Here is a 17274-nt window from a genome sequence, read left to right on the forward strand (position 1 = left end):
TCTTCCTGATGGAGGGTTTTATCCTTTTCTTATATTACTGATAGATCCAGTGGAGACTCCTCTACATTTATTAAATGTGAGGTGGACAAAGAGGTGTGAACTCCACCTCTCTCTCCCGACTTGATTCAAGAACATTGCTGTGGGTCTCCCCTCCAGCCGAACAGGAGAGGAACTAAGTGTGGAGGCAATGTAAGGTACTGTAACAGCATAGTGTATAATCAACTTTGAATCAAAGGGATTCACGCCTTGCCCCTTTCCTGAGAATATATAAATAATAGTTGAGGAAAAAATAAACTAAAATAAGAAAGGCTAATATTAATATATTTTAATATAAAAATTATTTACAATTTCTTTACAGAAAATATGTTAATTGTGACACCACAGAAAGATGCTACAGAATAAACATTTGATACTTTAACACATAATCTGAAATAAATTTTTTAACAGATATGTAACGACAAAATGTTATAAACAGATACAGAAAATACTATAAAAATTCACAGAAAAAAAAGAGATTAAAATCACATAGACGTCACTACCGACAATGGAATGTGACTATTCCAAAACTAATACAAGGCACTAAAATGTTAAGAGCTTTTGAAATTTTTCTATTGTTTGCAAAATAAAACTATATAGAACATTACTATACCTAATATAAACAATTTATTATAACATATAGACAAAAATGATACATCATATATACTTTAAAATAAGTATAGCAGAAGCAGATATCACACAATTCTGGCTTAAACAAATTAAGCATCACGCTAAGTCAATAGATAAATCATAAAAACACATTGATGGACGGAAAATTAAAGAAAAAGTAACTTAAAAATAATTAGAATTAGAAAAATAAATTTTTTTTATTGAATAACATTCAATTAATGATACAAATACAAAATATGAAAAAAATCATCAATTAAAATATATTAAAAAAAAAAAAAGGACAAATGAGAGACCGTCCTAATTAAAGATCTATAACAGATAAGAAAAAACATTTTATCAAGTAGTAAATTTTGAACTGGAATTTTAGAAGTATTTATTAAATTATTCCAGCAGTCTCATAAGCAATTAAACTTAATTATGCAAGGTCTATGAATACAATTTCTGATGAAAAATATTTTTTACTCAATCTTAATACATTGCTAAAGTCAAATTACAGTTTACAGATTTTTTTCGTTATCAGTAGGCCTAGAATTCATTTATTTAAGTTTTATGAATACCAAATATATGACTTCCAATTATAACAGTTAAGTACCAGAAATAATCTTCAGTCAGTCTAACCTCTATATAATGTAATTATATCGCACTTTAATATTTAAGAACACGTATCGTTCCTGAAATAACCAATTACATAAACTTAAAGCTCATTTTCTTCCTTTAGAATATGACTGCTAAATTACAACCATTAGATACAATTATGACCACTTCAAAAACATACTAAAAGGATGTTTGCCCCTTGAATACACTTCCCAATGAAATCGAACCCTACTTAAAAACAACTTCGCCTAAATGTAACCAAACATGTTCATCATATTTATTTTCAGCTTCACAGCTAATAGAATATTATAATAAATATGATGAAATCATATGCATCATGACATGATTAAATCATATCAAACTGATAATGTGATGAAACTATCCAAATCATTTTGTGTAAATAAACAATACCATTTTCCTAGAAGTTAGGAAATACATAATATAAGTATCATCTATGATAAGAAGTTCCCTATTTTTCAACATCCAAACCTTTAAAAAAACCTTAACCTCAAAAAATAATATTTTCATACAAGTAAATATTAAAAATTTATACAGAAAACAATTAATGTATAACATAAGGTTTTTTATCGAATAATTTATATTAATTATACTCTGATATAAATGTGGCACAAGCAGAGTAACCTTCAAAGAAAGAATTGTACCCCCCAAACGGTTGAGCATACTTAATTATTATGATTTATAAATCAAATCTCTAAAGAAAATTGAAAAACAGATAATATAAAAAATAATGAAAAATTAATAAGTCTTTAAAAAACGTAGGGCAATATAAAATATAAATGAATCAATATGTCACAAAATTTTAAAATTAGAAACTATTTGTTTTAATTCTTAAAGTGAACAATATCAATTTATAAAGAATAAAATCTTTGGGGTTTTATAACATTGAATGAAGAAGTGCCCTAAATCAAATTTAAGTCAACCAGTTTTCAGGACAGAGATATAAAAAAAAAGACAAATTAATTAAGAACCAGCTCATTGCATCAAAAAATTTATCGAAACTAACGTCACAGAGAATTAGACCAATAGTAGCTCAATAAGTAAAAAAACTATCTTCGGTGAATAATCAGAGGTGCGATGAAACAAATTTGGTTCTATTTCTCAAAGTTTTTAGAATATTTTTATTTTCTACATAACCACTTAAAATCAATGTGGTAAAAAATAACAAGATAATTTGGAATATGACAACGGCTAGGGATAAAAAAAAGTTTTTTTCTCTCATATTTTTGATCTGAAAACTGGTCAAAGCTGATCCTGATCATAAGAACTTTTTTTGTTAAGTGTTATATTTCCAATAAAACTCACAAATAATTACACCATAATTAAATCAATAAATTAAAAGAGAAATATAATCTTATTATCAAAAGGGTATTAACGAAACAAGGCCATTAAGGAAAAAGCATACTATAGAATTTCAAGTACAGTAGAAAGAAAATTCAAATTCAAAGCAAATAATTTCAATTATATAATATGAATATCATTGATGAAGGTTACAATTTCAACAGAATAAAAAGGCTACTTGCACGATTTTCCATCACTATGCTTGTGCTCAATTATTTAAAATCTAACTGGTAACAAGAAACCAAACCTTCTAATCAGTCCAACAATTGTATGTATCATTTGATTTTATTATATCTTCAGTTTCTTTGAACTCCCTAAAACATATATAACACATAAAAAAAAAAACAATGTTAGAATTTAATATAAACTTTAACTGATTTATCTAATATAACTTGTGAGAATAGATCAAAAAGTGTAGCGATATAAAAAATCTAGAGAAATATTTTCATTGAAGTGAGGAGATGGAAGTACATTGATCGTTTACAAACTTTGAAAGTAAATTTTTAATGAATATGAGCTAGTTGACACAATAACATTTACAGCTGTTGTAGTGGTTAAATTTCAGTATCTGATTTGGTAGTGAAGCTAATGCCAATTACGGCCCATTTATTAGTGATTAATTGTTTCATTAAAATATTGTTTTAAAGAACAAAAAAATTATGGGACCCGCCACCTTGCAGATAACCTATAAATGTAGTCCACAGGTATAAAAAGGTTGAGTTAACCCTATGATCCTTTGATAGCAAAATTGAAGCCAAAAAGGCCACAGAATTCAAGATTTACTACATTGAGGTTAATAGGAATATCCGTCACTGTAATCTAAACTGAAACAGAAGTGATTGCCTCGTACTCTTCCTCTGCCACGCCCCTAAACTAAAACAGAAGTGATTGGCTCATACTCTTCCCCTGCCATGCCTCTAAAAGGCTCATAGGCCTTACTAGGCTTCACTTTTTCTGCCAGCTTACCCTCTCCTTTATACTCCTTCCTCTAAGTTAAGGACCTCTGTTCTAGAGCAATTTAAAATGTGGAATTATTAACATTCTTTAAAATATCATCAGGCCAATACGTCAAGGGAAATGAGAATGCATGCTGTAATAAACATAATTGCAAAAAAAAGACCCCTTTTCAAATTTAAATGTTCATAAAAAAAACAACAAATAATTGAAAAAATAAAGAAGTAATATATTAAATAAGGATAAAAAATACAAATAATTAAGAATAGTAACTTTTTTACCTCACCAAGTACATATTAAATTATTATAATAAGTAAACTTGATAAAAAGATTTAACGTCTGAAACAACAAGAAATTTTTTAAGGTAAATAAGGTTATTCACCTTCAAAATAGTGTTTCATTAATGTTCTAGCAAAATGTGTTGTTGATGTTTGTCATGCTATAAAAAAGTTATTTCCGTTTCAATTTGAATAATGAAACAGTTGTAATAAATTATGATTAAAAAATAATTATATAATAAAACAGAAAGTTAATTTTGGCACACTAATTTTTTTTTTCTGTAGTTTATAAATCTTAGTAACAAAAACAAACAAGTCTTAAACACTTAAAATACTGCCGCATTAAAAAAAATAAAAATAATAATAATATATTTAAAATAATGACTAATGATGACATTAAAACTATTTCACAACCTAAATTATTTTTACTAATTACTGATTATTTTCTACATATTTTAAAAATGTTGGTCCCGAATTCAACTGATAAAAACTAAAAACAAGAAACCGTTGATTGACCATGTGTAGTATATAAAAGGAACATGGTCCGGGAGCGGTCAAAATAACTCAAATAGTAAATAAACAATAATTATTATGAGCCAATGTTTGCAGAGCATCATCGGGGCTAAAAAAAAATTCGAACAACTAAAATTATTAACATAGTAAGCGAATAAGATAACATGAAATAAGTTATGAGTATTAATAAGAAATAAGTAATTACAGTGGGCCCCCTATTATTCGGGACTCTATTAACCAGGATTCCAACGGGCCGATTTTTTAAATTTTATTTTATGCCTATAATATTTATTTAAAATAATGAATATATAAGATTATTTTTAACGATTACATAATTGCTAAATATGTATTGTTCTTAAAAATAATGAATGGAAAATTGGTTTATTATCAATGTTATGTTTCCGGTAACTAGCAGTCCAATTCATAATCTAGGAATGGTATTTTTTTTCTGATATTAAAAAAAGAAAAGTTTAGTTAAAAACAAAACTAAAATTACTGATTTATTCTCTAAATAAAAGATTCAATACATATGGAAAAACACGCATACATTCTTTCTTATGTATTTTTGTATGTTATAATTTAATGTATATAAAACGTTTCTTTATTAATAAAATTGATTTTCTGCAGTTTATTTTTAATTAACCTTTTTATCTGTCACATTAAGTCAATAAAATGTTCGATTAACTGGGGTTTTCAATTATCCGTGAATCCCCATTCCTATCATTACCTCGGATAGCAGGGGTTGTATAAATTATCATCAGTTCACATTTATTTTATGTTATCTTATTCTCTTAATCTGAAACATAATTAATAATAGTTTGTATCTTTTTTAGCCCTGATAATGCCCTACAAAATGAGGCAAACGATGGCAAATAATAAATAGTTTACTTACTATTTGACCATATCCAAGGTCAGGAAGCAATATAATTGAATTGTCTCTTAAGCTAGTTCAGCGGGTTCCTGAAATGGATGCTGTGGGTATACAAGGGGTGCTTGCTGCAAGTGAATGCCATTTTCTTAAAATATTCCAAAAATCAAAAATTAAAATAGGAAATATACAGTGCATTCCAGGATTTACTTTGGAATATTTTTTCTTCTTTCCCTAAACATTCAACTATTTTAAGAATACTTGAGTCAACATTTTTATTTTTTTTAGCTTGACAAGGGTGCCAAAAGGTTTTATGTGATTTAAACAAAAATAACCAAGAAATGGAAACCTCGTAACTTTTAGGTTATTCTAATGGAGTTAAAAGCTTTTCTATAACATATCATTGAAATGCACAACACAATTGAACCAATGTGATTCAGAATGATGGTATTTAAAATTAAACCTTTAGCGATCCGGCAATGTCTTTAGCATGTCATACTTTGCCTAATGAATCTGTCAAGTTTGTGGGAGAGAACTAAATAAAATTTGTAAAAAATAAAAAAATAAATCAAAGATTATTTCTGTCCGGCATTAATCTTTTAAATTTATTCCTATCATTACAATAAATTCTATACATTTAAGGAACTGTATCCACCAATATAATTTCAATTTTAGTTATTTTCGATTATTTCCTCTCCTCATAAGAGAACATAACAAGCAATAGTACTTTATAAAACATTAGATTTTGAAAAATATAAATGAAAGGAGTAACCCTAACTTTTAAAGCTAAAATATTAATTATTTTTAAAAAAATATTAAAACCTACGACTGAAGAGCCTAGGTATATTGAAACAAGAAACATTTTACTATGGCAACGTAAAGCAGGGAAAGTACTGCCTTCTTTGATCGCAAAAATACAAATTAAGATTAATTTTCTGGTAATTCTTTTGACAACTTTCCAATCAATAACTCTGCATATCCCCATTCCTTCTGAATGCTTCTGAAGATCTAAAAACAGAAAAAATATCACAGTTAGAAATTAAAAATGCAATTTGCAGAAACAGATAATTTTGATTAACTAAAAATTAATATATTAATTCGCATCCATATATATTAATTATATATGCTAGTAACATCTATAACATATATTCTATTTTATATTATATATACATCTATAACATTATAGATATAACATCTAAATATATAGTTTACAAATATCTAGTAACAAAAAACTAAACTGTTCTGTAGTGGAACATCTTGGGAACAAATTCAATATCCAAGGAACAGTCAACACAGAGAAACAAACGATAAATAACATTCAATAATAATATGTTAATATGATTAAATTACTAAACTATAGTAGTGATATTCTATAGTTTAACATGTTAAATGGAGAAATATTTCCTTCTTTTAGGATGTAAAAACAATGTAACATTTATCATGGTTGAGAGTCGGTTACTTCAATAGGTCAGCTGAATAGAGAATGATGTCATGCAACAGACCAGCTAAGCTCCACACAATTTGGTCTGTGGCCATTTCGATAGATCAGCTCCTCATAGTTTGTGTTATTTTTAAAACTCTAATAAAATAATAGATACAAATAATGAAATTCTAAAAGATTTTGGAAGAAAATATTACAAAGTTTCCAAGAAAATCCGCTAGGAACCTCTTTGCATTTAACATATAACATGGAATTTAAATTGGGCTGCTCACAATCTTATACTTATAACATTTAGCATGTTTAAACTTTTTGCATTTAATATATCATGAATACTCCAAATGATATATCAGTTAAATATAAAACTGTTTTTTTTATATGATGGAGAAATAAGCTAAACTTATTTTTTATTATTTGTTTGTTTTTATTAAAATATATATTCAATATAATATATAAATATATTAACTTGTTTTTTTTTATGACCTCCTTTCTAGTCATTTCTGACATATGGGGAGGATTATCTACTCGATACCACTCTATTCTAACACCATGGTGGGGGTCAAGTTTTTTTTTGTGCTACCACCACAGAAATAAAAGTCGACTACTCAGGCCAAATTCCCCAGTGCCGCTGCAGTTCCCAAATTGGAAAGACCTGTGCCTCAACTCCCTGAGCTACAGACGGCCCATAGATATACTAACTAATATACTTACAATGTTCAATTTTATTCTTTACTTCATTGATTGTATCCCTGAACATCATCTCCTTATATAAAGATATACTGTCAACAACCAACTCCCCATTACAATTTTTTTTTCTATAATACACTGACGAATGTCACAAAACATAATTACACATTGAACAATTCGACGAAAGAAAGAAACAGACCCACAATCTGCCAACACAATGGTCAAAAGATATTGCTATCGAGAGATCTTCGGTTCTAGATCAGGAACATAGATCGATCTGTACAGCAGCCTTGTAAATAATTGGTAATGACACTTAACTGTCATAACGTTATTTATTTCATATGCAATCATGACTTCTTTTTTTTCAGTTGGTTGTACGACCTCTTGTAGACCTTTGGCCACCCAAACCACCCTTCTCCACGCCTGCCCATCTTGGGCTACTGCTTTCCATTTTGCTGCATGCAGCTCTTTTGCATCATTATTGATTCTGTCTCATCATCTGGTTTATAGCTCCCACATGGTCTCTTGTCAACTATACAGGCATTCATTGTTGTCAGAGGCGTCCTAACGATTGCTTCGAGCCATATGACTTTATCATCCGAATAAACGTTAATTTAAAATTTCTTTATGCACCATTATTGTGATAACAACACCTGATAATAACTAATCAATTGCACCACTAAACAATTGAAGTGGAATCTGTTGATAATTTTGTTGACAAGTGGACAGACAGGCTGGTGATTTTCATCAGACAATGTAAGATGACATTTGCTACACGTTTTCAAAAGCGAATCGACTCAGATAGGAATTATTTGGACTAAATATATATTGTTGGAATAAAGATCTTATGGCCATCATGAGGAAAAAAAAATACTGATGTGCTAAATATTTTGTATTTATTATTATAGTAAATTGTCACTCGATGATCCACACCTGGTGAGTCAGAGATACCATGTTCAGTTAAAGTCTGAGTATAATAAACAATTTTTAAGTAATGTTTATTTTTTATTAGTTCATTTTTTTAAAGAAATATTAAATTCTTTTGTTTATCTTTTATTCAAGAAGCTATTCATTTTTTTGTTTATCAATGAAAATGTACATTTTATTTATGTTGCAGGCTGGAGTCTTTTTTTTTTCTTGTTTGTACCTTTAATCTTTAAATATAATATTTATTTGATACTGGCTAGTAGTTTTAGTAAGTTCATTTTGAACCCCCACTACTGCCACAAAAGATAAGGCATATTTTCAATAAATTTCAAAAACCTGCATTATTATTTTTACATCAACCCAAATGATTACAATTAAGTAATATATATAAGCTACCTGATTGAGCCAAACATCATCAGCTAATAAATCGTTCAATACGACGGTGGTATCTTTCTCGGGTTCAGCATCCCTCTTCTCCTTCACTCTTTCCTCACACACTGTGTAGAGGGAACATTTAAAATGGCACAACTTATGAAGAACTTCAACTTCCGATAGACAATTTCTGCACAAGACAGCTTCCTGAAAATGAAAATCAATAACTATAAACATGTTTGATGATTAAGTCAAAAAGTAGGAAGATAATTTATTCCTCAAATATAAATTTAAGTTTCTTAGTCAACGTGATGGATATTGGAATGTATTTATTAGTCTTGATATAATATATAAAAATCAATATTCATTTGTTGGTACTTTATGCACTACCAAACCTTTCATCCAATTGTCATGTGGCTTTTTTCTAAATGTTCATGATTTTCCCAGGAATATTATAGGAAAGGTTATAGGCAGGTCTGATTTGTTTGGTAAAAAAAAGGTTATCAACAAAATTAAGCATTTTTGGCGCATAGCTCAAGAAGTATATATTTTTTTCCTGGTTATTATATGCCAATCAATTTTTGTCTCTTTCTGAAGAATAAGAAAAAAATATTACAGACTCTATTAAATGATTTTATATTTACTAAAAATAAAACAATTTCAGTGAAGTAGGTCAATTTTTTTTTTAGGAAGAAGCAAATCATATTCCTTTTTAGCATCGTCTGAAACCCTCAAATAGCATTTTTCAAAGAAATTAAAAATTAGAAATTTTTCACTTTGATTTATTTAGAGCATTTTTTTTTTTTTTTTTATATTAGTGACCATTGTTCATAACTTCTGCATTTTATCCAATTCCTACATTAACATAACTGTTGGAAAGCTGAATGTTAACTTCTTTTAACCTATATTAACAAAATATAGATTTAATGCTCTTATAAGGGCACAATATTAGTTTCAAATAAAGAAAAACTTTTCAAATGTTTTGTTTTATATCTCCGCTTCTAATTTGTTTAATTAGATCCAGTTTGTGCCCTTTGGTGCAGTTTATACAACAGCCCTAAACCAATGCCAAGTTTGGCGGAGGTTGGTTGAGTCATGTTGAAGTTAATTTTATATGTTACTGTAGTTATCGTCTTGGGAATATGGGTACCCCTGAGGTAAAGACATGTGACTACTAACTCCAAGGACCTGAGTTAGAATCCGGCTGTGTAGAAAATTATTTTCTGTTACACTGTAGCTGTGACTCAATTCCTGCGGGTTCTTGGAGCCCTTCAGGGCCCTGTTTCATAATAAAGTACAAACTAATACTTTAGTACTTTTTAACTCCTAATCGCTAATAGTCCTCCCTATTATGAAAAATAATAAGTATTAGTGTAATTAACACATTGTTTCTATACTTGTATTTTGAACTAATACTATTAGCTTTCATTATGAAACAGGGCCCTGGGGTCCACCCAGTTCGGGTAAATAAATCCTCAAATTGGCTATCCTTAATTGGGTAAAAATCTGACCGAATCACCTCCTTGCACAACCGTTGGTCTAGTAACAGTACTTCTTTACAAAGTACTGAACCCCTGACCCTTCATGGATTGTAGCGGTACAGATTTTAATTTTTTAGTTATCGTCTTATCACCTCATCTATATACTAATCAATAACAAAGTTTTAATAGTGTTCAATTAGCATATGAATATCTTCAAATATAGCTATAGCAAAGCATTGCCGGGTTTGCTAGTAATTGAATACTATATAAGGAAACATATACTAACAACAGAAGACTCGGGTTCATTTCTTTTCTGTAAAGTATCTTTGTCATAAGGTATGCCAGAGAGTATGAGCTGGCAGGAACCTGAGGCACCGCAATTACAGACAGTGCCATTTCTAGGATATGAGTTGTACGAAGAGTACTGTTTAACTGCAGATGTGAACTTCTCGTTCCAATCGAGAAAAGAAATTAGCCTCTTTTCCACATCTTTCACATGATCATCCACAGCTCGGACATTCGACAAGAAATATTCATCTAAAAAATAAATCAAAAACTATTAACTAATATATATATCTTTAAAAATCTTATAAAATGAAACAAAGATAAAATGAACTTTACCTTTTTCTTGAAAAATTTCTATAAGAAAATTTGTATCAAGAGCTTGTGAAAATAATGTTTGTACGTAAACTTCAAAATAGTCTTGATAATTGAGCGTTGATTCTATTATAGATTCGATAACAGCCCTAAAAAAATAATGAAATTAGAAATGGGTACTAGATAAAAACATAAAGGACTGTCCATGAAAAAACCTCATTTAGTTTAATCCTTCATATCATAATCTGTTTACGTTCAATCAATAATTCTAATGTATCAATATGAACATAAATAACCTCTTTTTGAATACTCCTATTTATCATTAATAGATATCAATCAAAATGATTGAGGATATGATATGGACCAAACTACACCCATAATTTTTTTATTATAAAACAATAAAAATTTTTACATTGTTTTTAACATATTTGTGACCTTTCGAACCTAATTTATTGGCCATTATCAAAACACAATCCTCATTCACCACAATCACATTACTAATATATATATACACAAATAAGTCAAAAACCTATATTTATTAGTGCCGTTTCGGCCAGAATTTCAAGCCTTCATCAGGGCTAAGAACAAAAAACAAAATAATGACCAATGAATAAAGAATATATAGAATGATTAAACTAAATAACCGTACAGAATGAAAATAGATAAAAATAAAGTAATGAAAGAAGTGGGCAATAAAACATATATATAGGTAATTAAATATTTAAGTAAAATAACAGAATTAATGAAATAAAAATATAAAGTTATATATTGCAAAGAAACAACGAAATATGAATATTTTAATTTTGTAATAATAATTTAAAAATTAAAGTTACAGAAAAAAAAATATAACTAATGAAATATATAAGTCGAATATTAAAATAAAGAAACAAAATAAAAGTTAAGTAAGACATGGGAGTATTTAGAAAATATGACTATAATAATAAATATGGTGAACAAAACTAATAACGTGAGAGTAAGGAAAAGTATGAAAAGAAAAGAGGAGGGGGTAAAAGAAAGATAAGAAAACAAGGAGTAAAAGATAAGACACCCTGACTTGGAAGACGTTGGACATCCAAGTGATGTCAGCAGATGTGGGTGGCAAGATTCTGAGTTAAAAAGTACGTTAAAAGAGATGACGAAACTACAAGAAGATGAAGAATACGTTACAAGTTACTTGTAAGGGTAAAAATAAGAATTTTAAAATTACTTATAAGGAAACGTATAAAAGAGTGATAACAAATAATTTTTAAAATATTAAAGAACATACACTATAGGGGAAAAAATTAAAAATTATTACTCTTTCAATAAATTAACTATTTGGGAATATGTTAACAATAAACTCTGTTTGTCAGTTTTTATATTGACGGAAGAAGGTTCAAGTTGGATATAGAAGCCTTCAGAGATAAGAATTTTGTCATGGTTATGAACTGTGGCGAGTATAGATGTATTATCAAATTTAAAAGAATGGTTATCATGTTTATAGCCCTGATGAAGGCTAGAAATTCTGGCCGAAACGTTGGCACTAATAAATAATTGTTTTTAAACATATTTGTGTTAATCTCTGACAGCACTCCCAACCATTTTCTCCTCATACTAAAATATAGCTTCAAGCATACAACACAAGGAAGTAATTGTAAATTATTATAATTTTTTTCTAGTTTGTTTTATTCTCCTAATCTAATTTATTTTAGGACTTACATGTCTAAAACAAATAAATTAATATTATACCACAAAATCCTTTTTAAAAAAACTATATCACTGTTAAAATTATAAAATTTACAAATTGTTTTGTTCAAATTGGGCAGAATTTATTTACTTTTTTTAAAAAAATAAATAAATAAATTGGAAACAAATCCTGAATCACCTTCAATTTTAAAATCTACCAAAATATTTACCACTTTTTTCACTTCTCTTTTGTACTGACTTAGTTCAGACTAAGATTTTAATTATTTAACAGTGCACTCTGTTGAATTTATTTTTCAACTATTTCTGTTTTGCATAATGGAGGAGGAGTCTTCTTACTTCTTTAATCTACTATGAGTTCAGTATATGTTATATTTAAATTTTTTGGGGTCTTTTTGATAATTTATTGTATAATTTTGATTTTTTGTTATTGTAACGGCTTCTAAAAGTTTTCTTCCAAAATTATTATTTTTTTTTTACATATTATAAAAAAGATATATTTGACTGGGTACTATCTTACTTTCATGATTCTTAAAAACTGAACTCCACTTAATGATACATTATATTAGGATAAAAATTAACTATATATGTGTGTTTAACTATATGTATGTATATGCTTAGAGCTGGATACCTACCATCATAATGGGAGTTATAGCTTTTGTTTTTTTAATATTATTAAATATGAAGTGAAGTTTTTGTTGTATTGTTTTATTCTGTTTTTGTTTTATTCTAACGAATGTAGATAGCCCAGCCTTGGTATATTGTTTGTTATTAGTTTATTAAAACGATCTTTAATACACCATTTTGGTAAAATTACTACGATTGATTATTTATTTTGTGTATCTCACAGGCTAACTCTATTTATACGAGGGTTGCTCTATAAGCAAATAAATAAATTATTATTATATAATTATATGTATTATTTATTTAGATATACTTAAATCCTTATTCTTATACCATTTTGTTTTATTGTAGCCTTTAGCGGCTCTTTGGTTTTAATGCTACTTTCTTTTTTTTATATTAGATATCATGTTACATATTGTATGTAGTATCATATCATATTTATTATATATTTTATTCTTTTGTATATATTATATTCTATTCTTTTTTTTAATCAAGTTCACTCCACACTTATTACTAATTCTTTTGCTCAATATTATTAATAGTAAATTCGTATCATTATTCACTTCATGAGTTCTTTCAATTATTTTTTTTTTTATTATACTTTAAGGTCATTTTTGTATTTAGTTGTATTTTGGTAATTGAATTATTAGTTTTATCATTAAAAATTAATTCATATTGTATTGTTCTATCTTTTAAATTGTAGTAGCTTCCACAGCGCTCTAATAACCAAAAGTGTAACTGATAAATTTCACTTATGTCTATCATTTCTATATGTTATTTTGGCACCGACCAATGGATGTTGTCATATGGTCGGGGACCATATTGGATGTACTTTCCTGAATGAAATAAATAAATAAAAAACTATTTTAACATCTTGAAAATTAAAATGATATCCTTTTTCTGCAGAATGTTGTACTTTTGTTATATTTGGGGTCATCTTTATTTTTAGTCATTATTTATGTTGATTGATTCTGCCTTCCTTTGATTTTCTTCTTTCCCCATTATAAATACCAGGACAGTTTAGACATTTATTTCTTTTCCCTGGATACAAAATGCTACCCATCCTACTTCGGTGACATTCAATAAAGTGAAAAAATCAATTATTTTCTGCAAAATAAGGTAGTTATTCACTCCCCCAAATGTACATCAATAACCTGAAGGTACCCGAAAAGTGACTGAGGTGGACAATTTCCAAACCATCTACCAGCCCATGCAAAAGAAAATTTTTCTCTCATAGGGTACTGGAGTTCAAAAAAAAATTAAATAAAGAGTACATTAGATGTACTCTTGGTGAATTTTTTCAAGATTTTCCCAAGTAAGCTGAAAATTAGAGTTTGTTAGAGAAACAAATAAAAATTGTTGGGAAAGAAGCTGTTTTTGAAAAATGATTAAAAATATTAAAATTGACATAATTAAAAACATTAAAACAGCCCTGATCAAGCCCAGCAAAGTGGGGCGAAACATCGAAAAATAAATAGTTGTAAACTATTTTTGTTTCTCTTCTGACCGCAACCCTGACCATCTTCTTACATTTAAATATTTATGGTCAACTATATATACATATATAAACATAAAATAAATGCTTCATATCTGGTTTGTGGTTATAGAGCCCAATGATGCTATAAATATTTAATAACTAATATTTTTATCTTGTAATATCTCTAATATTTTTATTTTGTAATAAGTATTCTAATATTAAATATCTAATACTGAAGATTGTCAGACAGTAGAGTTTCACAGTAAAAAAAGTACAAGGATCCGTGAGAGGCGAATTAAATATTGATATTTATAAGTTAAAAGAAGTAAATGTGGTGGGAACTGCTGCGGAAAAATGTTGTGTATTATAACCTAAACTTAACTAAAGCAGGAAAGAAGTAAGCGTGAAAAGAAAGAAATTTTCCCTCTTGAAAAGTGTTTAATATTACAAACTAACCGATAAACTGATGGATGTAAAGTCTGGTTAAGAAGTAATTGTTCCCGACTTTTTTGGAGGAGTGAAAGTAAATGATTACCCAAAAAAATTAAGGCCTAAATTTTATCAATGCAATGATTGAGTGAGAATATAAAATTCCTGAATATTTAATTTTAAACAATTTCAAAATGAAAAAAAAAAATGCTTAAATAAATGTGCCAAATCTTACCTTTCTTCAGCACTTAACTCTTGGATATCACTTGAAAGCAACTGCACAACCATATCATGTTTTGTCGTTGATAGAACTTTCACTGTAACACCTTCGTAAACATGTTTGCTCTCTGGGCTCCAACCGGTGTACTAAACAAAAATACTAATTTTAAAAACATGATAAATTATTTAAGTTCTATATTACGGGTTATTATACCAACTGATAGGATATAACTGATGTGTAATAACCTTCTCAATATTAAAAAAGGCTTGGTCACTTAGCAACATCTGTGCAAAGACACCTGTCAACACAGACACCTTTCCTAGCAGTATAATGGATACCAGTTGTTTAAGGGTCAAAAACCCATTAGCCCAGGAATCGACAGGGAAGTCAAATAAAGCTTAAACCCAACACCTGTACCAAACACAGGTAGCCCCTTGTGACTTATTCTTCTTGGACGTGGCTAATGATAGCCAACGAGGAATAAGATCCTGAAAAAGTGACACCCCTACAAACGAGAGAGGGACTTGTCAGCAGAGAAGCGAACATGGAAGAAAGCAAACCAAGCTAGGAGAAGAAGGTAGACCAAGAAAAAAGTGGGGAGACCGAGCTAGAGAAGTGGATGGACTTCAACAAGAAGAAATACTAAGAAGGGCTAATCAGATCAGAAACGCCACAACATGCATCACCCAACTCAACAGCTGTTCACAGATATTTATTAGATAACAACTTATAATGTAATTAATATTTTATGGCAAACCGTATTTATCTGGATTATTCAATAATTTTATAATTTCATTTAATTATATCATTGCAATCATTTTATAATCGTGTACTAAATGTAAATAAATGCTTTGTTCCTTTATGAAGTTTATATACTATTATAATGCCTAATAGCACCCCTTATTACATTATACATTTTCAATAGTAACAATATTTTATAAATATAAAGATATATAATTGATAAACTGGTAAACACAAAAGCCCTTTAGGAAAGAAATTCAATAATAATAGTTTTTTAGGATTCAAATTATTTTAATTAATATTAATACATACATAAGGATCATTGCGTTCAGCCATTATCCTGGCATCCTAATCAACAACAGGTACACATAGCAAAATTCAGTGTCAATAATATTTAAACTTGCATATATACCATATTTTGTAAATATTTGAAATTTTATTGGGAGCTTCAGATGTGTTTCATTGTTTAAAAAATAAATAAAAATAATTTTTTTTTTTTTTCCGACCTATTGTGCCCTTCTACATCAGTCCCCTGCCAGCCATAATCTGTACTATTCTTCTATTTTTAATATTAATTATTAAATAATAAAATAAGATTAAATTAATAGGATATTGTTAAGATACTACTATTTCAATGGGGCTGAGACCTAGCTGATATTATCGATCACTTGATTGTACATTCATATACTCATTAAAGCCATTTTTAAACTTTCAGTGAGTCAATGTTATTGACTAAAGTTGTTACAACATCCCGGATATACACCATCCCTAAATATTAGACTTTTCATTTTGGAGCTGCTCACACACATGTCCATGCCCTAACACCGAGACCATTTGGCAAGGCTTAATTGTAAAAGTAAAAATATATATTATAAATTACGTACACATGGCAGATTTTCATAAAGAGGAAATCCATTCTTCATATAATGCTGAAACTTTTGCAACATAGTCTTCTCCTTGACCCTCCAGAGAGGTGGGTGGCGTAAAAAAAGATCTGTTTTTAAGACAACAAAATCTCCTACCTAAAAGAAATAATAATGAAAAGAACAGTATATAAATAACATTTTGAATTAAACTAGTTTATCAAATTAGAACTTACATTAAAGGGTAACTGATTTAATTTAGAACTAGAATGGCTTGTAGGTTTTGCCGCAGTTATGATCTCAGGGACTAGTTTTTTGGCTGCCTGAATATTCTTTTTCTGACCTAGAGAAACAATTAATTCATTAAATAAAATAACATGAATAAGTATAAAAACTAAACAAGTGTAGTTTAACTGTTAAAATTATTTTAAATAATTTTGTATTAAATTCTTTTTAAATGGGGAAGGAGAGAGGGAGAGAGGGAAAGAGAGAGAGAGGGAGAG

General features: G+C 28.5%; 1 protein-coding gene across 4 annotated transcripts in view; it reads right to left on the reverse strand.

The window, feature by feature from the left end:
* Positions 1-304: 304 nt before the first annotated feature.
* The window catches only part of LOC106692551 (uncharacterized), a 27689-nt gene continuing 10719 nt past the window's right edge, over positions 305-17274 (reverse strand). For 3 of the 4 annotated variants that reach the window (XM_067050272.1, XM_067050275.1, XM_067050274.1), the window contains exons 5-12: positions 17008-17114; positions 16793-16930; positions 15183-15313; positions 10759-10883; positions 10424-10674; positions 8681-8863; positions 6059-6240; positions 305-2933 (exon numbers count right to left, since the gene is read on the reverse strand). In XM_067050272.1, coding sequence (XP_066906373.1) covers positions 6160-6240; positions 8681-8863; positions 10424-10674; positions 10759-10883; positions 15183-15313; positions 16793-16930; positions 17008-17114 — 1016 coding nt within the window. In that variant the 3' untranslated portion in view covers positions 305-2933; positions 6059-6159. Of the gene's footprint in view, positions 6241-8680; positions 8864-10423; positions 10675-10758; positions 10884-15182; positions 15314-16792; positions 16931-17007; positions 17115-17274 lie in introns of all 4 variants that reach the window. The other variant, XM_067050273.1, reaches the window with a different exon arrangement.

The sequence above is a fragment of the Halyomorpha halys genome, unplaced genomic scaffold, assembly GCF_000696795.3.
Source record: "Halyomorpha halys isolate HHAL.00 unplaced genomic scaffold, Hhal_1.1 Scaffold60.1, whole genome shotgun sequence".
NCBI classification, from domain to species: Eukaryota; Metazoa; Arthropoda; class Insecta; order Hemiptera; family Pentatomidae; genus Halyomorpha; species Halyomorpha halys.